Source organism: Sinocyclocheilus rhinocerous, unplaced genomic scaffold (genome assembly GCF_001515625.1).
Source record: "Sinocyclocheilus rhinocerous isolate Xijiao unplaced genomic scaffold, SAMN03320098_v1.1 scaffold470, whole genome shotgun sequence".
Lineage (NCBI taxonomy): Eukaryota > Metazoa > Chordata > Actinopteri > Cypriniformes > Cyprinidae > Sinocyclocheilus > Sinocyclocheilus rhinocerous.
The window spans coordinates 1,011,296-1,019,474 of record NW_015637537.1 but is presented as its reverse complement, the minus strand read 5'-3'; the positions used below and the strand labels follow the sequence as shown (position 1 = coordinate 1,019,474).

At 37.4% G+C, this 8,179-nt stretch overlaps 1 protein-coding gene across 1 annotated transcript in view; it reads right to left on the bottom strand.

Annotated features, from left to right (window-relative positions):
* Positions 1-2,290: 2,290 nt before the first annotated feature.
* Positions 2,291-8,179, bottom strand: part of LOC107748987 (tumor protein p73-like) — an 11,355-nt gene continuing 5,466 nt past the window's right edge. Inside the window, exons 4-5 of the mRNA XM_016564027.1 lie at positions 4,838-5,083; positions 2,291-2,326 (exon numbers count right to left, since the gene is read on the bottom strand). Coding sequence (XP_016419513.1) covers positions 2,291-2,326; positions 4,838-5,083 — 282 coding nt within the window. The remainder of the gene's footprint in view (positions 2,327-4,837; positions 5,084-8,179) is intronic.

Below are 8,179 nucleotides of genomic sequence, written 5' to 3'. Positions count from 1 at the left end.
AGGTTCATCCGTGAGGCTGGCTGAGAGGAATGTTGTTTCAGGTAGCGGTGAGAAGCCCACTGCGGATCAAGTAGATTACAGTCAAAATGCCCCCATGCCTCTCCCAAAGCATCCCGAGGCTACACAGACCCAAGAGCATCATGCTTTAACCCTTCAGTTTGCCACACAATGACTCACTTACCCCTTACACAGTAATCCCAGATATCCTCAGCCTGCAAGCCTTTGTATTACGCCTGGAAATTCCCCGAGTTTGAGGTTACATTGGCATTCCACATAACTTGACAATAATCCTGAGCCATTTCTGCCTTTCTCCGTTTCTTTTGGAGGATAAAGTAAACAATTTAATGGTCTTTAGAGTGGGCGGCAGAGTGAAAACGAAAGCTGTCGCAAAAAAAGTAAATAAATAAAAGTAGCAAGGCAAGCAGCTTCTGTGATGGACATTTGCATCTAGTAGATGTTCTGAAGTTACAAAAAAGGCGTGGAATCTATGATATTCTTTAAATGAATCAGATGTGGCTTTTCTTTGTCTTTTTTTTAAAGATCAGATGTAACTTTTTTTTCTGTTCCAGGAAAACAGATCAAACATATTGATGAGTCATCTTGCATTTACGATCGTAAAGATATTTCTGTCCAATCAAATGCAAGAGAATCTTCCTCCCGTACTGCCACCTTTGGAAATGTTACTTTATATAGAAGAACCAATACTAATTTCTGAATTTGCTTTGAAATCTGCCTTCAATTTGTGGGGTGAAGACACCAAGGACCAGTTTTACTAAACAGGGCAAATTAGGGCGAGAGCACAACTCCAAAACAGCACCGATGGGCGTGGACATTTCTGCGGGTGATTTACTAACGATGCGCAAATTAAAGAACACAGACGCAACATCTCATTTACATATCGACCAACGCAATATACCAAGCACAGCGCAAATTGAATGCAGAGCTGATGCCTATCAGTTGCGGGTGATCTACTTACGACGCAGGCGCTAAATAGTTTAAGACATGCTTTTTTTTTGGACGTTAAAAAATGGCGCAAATACCAGTAATTTGACGAGAGCAAATGTTAGTAAATTGCATTGCGTGGTTCATTTTAATTCTCTCCTCCCATAAATTTTGTGTCTGAAAGGGAAACTCCTACAAATGCATATTCAAAAAGTTTAGGCACAAAAATAACTGTCCACGCCTTTTCAGCGCTAATTCGTCACTGCGCGTCTTTAGTAAATCCTGACACAGTACTATTTTAACGCCAAAAGACAGTTTGCGTTGGCGCAAGCTGTTAGTAAATCTGGCCCCAACACTCTTAAAAATAAAAGTTATTTATTGCCACTGATGGTTCCATGAAGAACGTTTAACATCCCTGGAACATTTCCATTGCACAAAAGGTTCTTTATAGTAAAACGGTTCTTTAGATTGTTAAAATGGTCTCTAAGAAAAAGTGGTTCTTTTAAGAACTGTTTATTGAAAGGTTTTTGGGGAACCAAAAAAAAATGGTTCTCCTATGGGATCACAACAAAACCCCCCTTTAGGAACCTTTAATTTTAGTAAAGGAGGATGTTTTGTGATGTAGTGGATGGCAACAAGATGTAAACTTGATTAGAGTATAAATGACAAATTTGAAATTACTAACTGAAAATGTAAACTTGTTTACTCATAAGCTTTGACAAAAAATAAAAATAAAAATTAGTACCACCTCCAACTAAAACAAGCTCAACATAACTGCTTTAGACATACTTTTCAGTTTTTATGAATATGTTTAAAGTAATGTCCACTCACATTATATGAAGACTCAGCATATATCAGTACTCTAAATTATTATTTTTAACATGGAGGCCCACAAGCTGCTGTCACATGATCAGCTGAATAGTACTTTCTTAATCTCGATAACCCTACTGTTATTGGATTCTTGGGGTTGTGGAATGAATAAATCATGGGACAATGAGATATTTCCACAATGGCATATTGGTAACCTACTTTGTTTGCTGCATCAGCACTAAGTGTCATAGTAAGTGACTTCTATCATATCAGCCCCTGCCAAATAAACAAAAACACGTCCCCTTTAAAGGTGCACTTAATCATTTTTTATTGTTTATGTTGCACTACAGCAATCATCTTGGACTTACTGACAACTAGTGGCATGGAGCATCATTTTCATGCAGAATCATGCAGGAGTCTTCAGAGATGGATGCCATTGCAGAAATTATATTTTGAATTTTTTTTTTTTTATGTGCAAATTTTCAAAATTCTTCAAACTTCTCAGTGCATACTTCACCCAAAAATGATTTACTCACTCTCATGCTGTTTTCAAACCTGCATTTCTTTCTTTTTTCTGCAGAACACAAAAGATTTAAAAAAAAATTAAGAATGTTGGTTCCATGGACAAAAAAACAAAAACAATAAGACAATAATAATAAAAAAAAAAACATATTTTATGTACCACAGAAGAAAGAAAGTTAAACAGGCTTAGAAAGTGTTAGGGTTAAGCAAATATTGTGCTTTCTAAACATTATTTCTAATCTTCATTGACTGAAGTAATGTCATATGTAAACAACTATGACACAGTTTTGATCAGAAATGCTGACATTAATATTTTAATTCATTTCATGCACACTTTGAGTCGAAAGCTCAAAATCCTGAAAACGTATGATGGTTAGTTCAATCTAGACCAATCCGAAATTTTGATCCACTATGCAAGGAACATTCCCACAGAGTTCCACATGCATGAAGATTTAATATAGAGAAAACAAGATAGTATGTAACACAGTATCATTATATCTATGGCGCTAGCTAAGGAGCCAAACACACTCAAATGTAGGGCCTGCTTCTCTTATCCTAAAACGTAAACAGCAATCTGTGCTGCAAACTCCACTTATGCCCATTTTAAAAGCTTATCCTGCTGTTATTGTTGCTCACAGGGGCCTGGTCTTTGAGAATGGAGCGGAACGTGGCGCGTCAGAGGTGACAGTCTTCTCAGGCCGACGCTGAGTGATGGCCATAGCACTCACCTTCCTGGGACCGCAATCACCTTACACGTCCACAGAAAGTCAGAGACCAAGCCTCACGCTTGACTTCATCCTACAAACAGAGCCCCATCTCCTGTTTCAGAGGGTCATCTTCATGACAGACTGATGTAGCACCTTTGGACTTTGGGGAAAACATGGACTGCTCTGGTTTCAAGCTCCTCTGCTTGACATTACTGTGATTCTTTTCCTGTGTGGATGCACTTTGCTTAAGAAAAACCTTATGAGTACTATCTCTCATATACAGATCTGAACTAACCGATAACTTAAGGTTAATAATTCTGTAAGCAACCACCAAGCAATGCACTAGCAACCACTCAGAAGACCCTAGCAACTGCACATCTACATGCTAACAACACCTTACTGCTATTATATACCATAACAATGCCGTAGCATTAAGGCGTACAAGGAAAATTCACCTCCCAAGTTTCATTAGTTGCCTTAAATTTCAAGACGAATCATGTGCAAATGGTAACAAAACAGGTTATTGTGCAAGATCTTTAGTTTGAGAATAACTTGCTTTGAGCTCCAACAAATTCTAAAAGCCAAAGCAAACGTAAACACAACCAAACATTAGATGCACTAAAGAATTAAACTTGATGATTCTGTCATTTAAAGGGTTTACTAAGGAATTTCAAACTTCATAGCGTTTTTGATAAGACAAACTAAACTGACGCTAAATATAAAGGTTTTGCACTTTTTGAATTATTGTAGTTCAAAGACAGCGCTGAGAACAGTCTGTAGCAGTTTCCTTTTAAAACTACAATCATAAAAGTGCATGCAATTAGACTTGCCTTATTCTTTTAACATCACGTTTTAATTTATATGTATGTTGAAGAGCAGGAATATATTTCAGATGCTGTTAATTGTCGTCTAATTTTTCATTTTCACAATTTTCAACAATAGTTTATTTTGCAGCTCATAAAATTCCTAAAAACTTAAAAAGTCCATAAAACTTTTCAATCTAAATGATGTCATAAAACTGCTAATATAAGAATTATTTAAAAAGTATATACTAAGATATACAATACGGTTCAAGAGTTTGGGGTCAGTATGATTTTTCTTTACTTTTATTCGGCAAGAATGCTTTAACTACATCAAAAGTGACAGTGAAGACTTTTCCATTCTTTAATTTTTTTTTTTTTTTAAATATGCATATAAATATAAGAAATATATTTAAATATACTGTTTCATCAAAGAATCTTGAGAGAAAATAAAAATCACAGTTTCCACAAAATATCAGAATGATTTCTGAAGGATCATGTGACACTGGAGACTGGAGTAATGATGCTGAAAATTCAGCTTTAACATCACATGAATGCATTTCTAGTTTAATATATTTTAAAATGTAAAGAGTTATTTTAAATTGTAATAATATTTCACAATATTACTGTTTTTACTGTATTTTTACTCATATAAATGCAGCCTCCGACCGTGACCATAAGAATTTTCTTTCAAAAACGTTTAAAAATCGTACAGTCTCCAAACTTTTTAACAGCAGGGTAGGTTATATGGAGAACAACAGCATGTCACACCACAGGACACTGCTTGAAATTTCATTTAAACTACGATGTTTAATTCTAAGAAGCACGTTGAAAAAGAGGAACAAAGCGGGAACGCCGCCAAAATGAGAGTCTTGAAAATGAGCCGCCAAAACAGACAGTGAAGAAAGGGCAAACAAGCAACTGAAGAAGAGTAAAAGTTATGCCTGCACTCTGCAAGCAAAATCGTCAGTGAGTGTGGGAAAAGAACTGTGTGTGCACGGGCTCACGAGGAGCTCACGTGATACGGTTGCACCACAACCGAGACGCTGTACTCACCGTCCAGGTGGCTGACTTGGCGGTGCTCGACTGCTGGAAGGTGACCTCGAAGTTGTGCGGCCCGGGGTAGTCAGTGTTGGAGGGGATGGCCGGGGCTGGAGACATGGCCTCGAAGGTCGAGTTTGGCTGGGAGTAGGGTGACGGCGTTGGCACGTTGGAGGTGGTCTCTGAGCTGTAGGGACTGGTAGACGCTGCTCTGTTCCCCAAACCTTGTTCCATACTGCTGCTCAGTAGGCTGTACTGAGACTGAGAGGAAAGGCAGAAAGAGAAGGAGGGTGAGACAGGTAGAAGAGTGGGAGGGAGACAGGTGAAGGAGGGAGGCAGAAAGTTGACTTTGAGGGAAAGAGGGAGGAGATAAGACTCCATCCACCCCACTTCTAAAGCTCCAGGTACACCGCATCGGGACGTACGAGAGGGAGTCAAGCCTCCAGGCGAAGGGTAGGTTACAAAACACAACCTTAATCTGTCCAATGTCTAATTGCCTGCCATTCTCTTCTCTAACTTCCAAACACAAAACTCACAGATCATTCCCACAACTCATAAACGATGACATTTTGTGCTAGAAGTACAGCTCGACAGATGCGTTAAAAGTAAAGCTCAGCTGGACAAAGAAATAATGACATGATAACATCAGCTAATTTGGTAACAAACCCTGAATTTTCATGCTTTTGATGAGTTCAAAGTCCTCAAACATAGACATTTTCTTTGTTGTGTTTTATTTGTTTCACATTTCCATGCATTCTGAATATTTATAGCATACACTGTAAAAAATTAAATCTGTGACATTTACGGTAAAATACCGGCAGCTGTGGTTGCCAGAACTTCACCGTAAAAAATATGGTAGCAACATTTTTGACATTTTAAATTCACAATTAAATACCGTATTTCATTAACTTACATTAATTTAACAACATTAGATGTAAGATTAAACCCTAGTGTACACAACTGACAAAAAAAAAAGAAGAAAGTTATTTCAACAGCAGGTTTTTACTGTAGCATTTTTACAGTCTTTTACTGTTAAAATCACAATCATTTAAGTTTAGAACTGTTAGCATCACTATCATTCATACTTTGTTTTTTTAATCGTCCCATATCATTTGTATGGAAGCCTGTTTCCGCCACTGAAGAACTTTTTATTGACTTTTTATCTCACAATCCTGACTTTTTTTCTTGCAATTGCGAGCTTACATCTCACAATTCTGACTTTTTTCTTTTTAAATTGCTTGCTATAGAGTCAGCATTGCAAGATATAAACTCACAATTGTGAGGAAAAAGTCAGAACTGCAAGTTTATATCACGCAATTTTGAGTTCTGACTTTATAACTTGCAATTGTACGTTTATATCTCGCAATTCTGACTTCATGACTTGCTATTGGAAGTTTATATCTTGTAATTTTCACTTTATTTCATAAAATTGCCCATTTTATCTAACAAAAGTACACAATTCTGAAAAAAAAAGAAGTAAACTGCAAGTTTATATCACACAATTTTGAGTTCTGACTTTATAACTTGCATATCTCACAATTCTGACTTTTTTCTCCGAATTGTATGATAAAAAGTGACAATTAACTTTTTTATTTTTTATTCAGTGGCAGAAATGGGCTTCTATACATTTGCATGGACATAAATGAATTACGCAGTTTGTTGAAGAGAGTTATCAGACTTACGATTTTTAACTACAAATGTAAAAAATGTGGGGGGAAAAAATCTGACTTGGAAGCCAGAGTCATATCTAAAAACCACAATATCAGAGAGACTTTGGCTGGGATCTTTTGTCTTGGGCCAGTAAGAAGCCACCAAATGAACACCTTAGCAACATCCAAGCCAGCACAACACTCTAGCATGAATGCAGAAGCTTTTACAGAAATCAAATCTACTTTACACTGTTATTATATAAATATAACATAAAATGATCACCAAAACCTCAAAAAATAAAAGCAAATAAATCAGAAATACTAACATTATCACTTGATTCATGCAGACATGTTTTGATACAATAGCTCAAAGTTCAGGTAAAAAGCATGATGGGTAATGATTCCCACAAAACCTGTGGACCAATCAGAACCCTGTGAAATGAGATAGCCAAACTGCAACACAAGTCAAGCAAAGAGAAAAGTCTTTACCTTCTTTTTCACACAGTACATTGTCCAAACTGACAGAATCACATGTCCTCGGCTGTCAAACGACACACTGATGAACCCACAGAAACCAAAGTGAGTAAAACGCGCATCTCGCAAAGTCTGCTCAACCTGAGACGTTATCACCTGTTCTCGCTCTCCAAGCACTGTCCTCTGTGGAGTCCTGATCCTCGTGGACACGGGGAACCAGAGCGGGTGGAGTCCAGAGGGACGGAGGTCAGAAACCACACATTGTCCTAATTATGGCATTTCGGCAGTCAGACAACACCTGCACAAGTATATACTTGCCGGAAGACGCTAAATCAAGACCCTGCCTGCATGAATAACACCATTCAAGCAAGCACAGCAGAAAAGAGAACTACAGATGAAGCAAAGGGTTTAAAGGTACACAGATGAGTTTTTCCAAAATGCAATTAACTGAAAACTAGAACCACGGGGTGCTTCCTGCAAAATTCAACACTGAAATGCTGCTGAGAGCTGCTACGTTTTTTCTAAGTGATTATCTACTGGCCCAAGTCAAAAGCCTAACGCAAATTTCTATATCTCTACTTCAGTGTAAATTAACTTTTCCATCTGATTTATCATGCACCAGGAGAAAATTGCAAATCTGACCACTACAAGCCACATCTCTCCTCAGCAAGCTGCATGCTTTGAAGAATCATTCATGCTAATAGTGATACTTGCATTGTATCAGTGTAATCTATATCCCCATAAGAGATTTCTAATAGATTTCTGAACTTAGTTTTTGCCTCACATAGGGTGCTTTCCATAAATGATCTTAAGATGTACAATAAAATGTGAGAAACGCTGTTTCAGAGTCTACCACACACACACACACACACACACACAGGTAAATAAAATAAAATAAAATAAAATAAAATAAAATAAAATAAAATAAAATAAAATAAAATAAAATAAAATAAAATAAAATAAAATAAAATAAAATAAAATAATGGTCTCTAAAGTTTTAAGCCAGGCACAATGAATCTGGAAGACAGTGAGCAAAGAAAGAATATTGCTCCTGAATAATCAATGGAATCGTTCAGAAACTGCTCACCTACCGTGCTGTAGTAACGAGGCAGGTCACCGACACACAGCATCGTAGCGATCCCGCTGGGCAGGCAAAAGACAGGGGAGATTCTCCCACTGGTCTGGTCATGTGACCTCACCCAAAACACAGGCGAGTTCTGCAATTCTCAGTTCT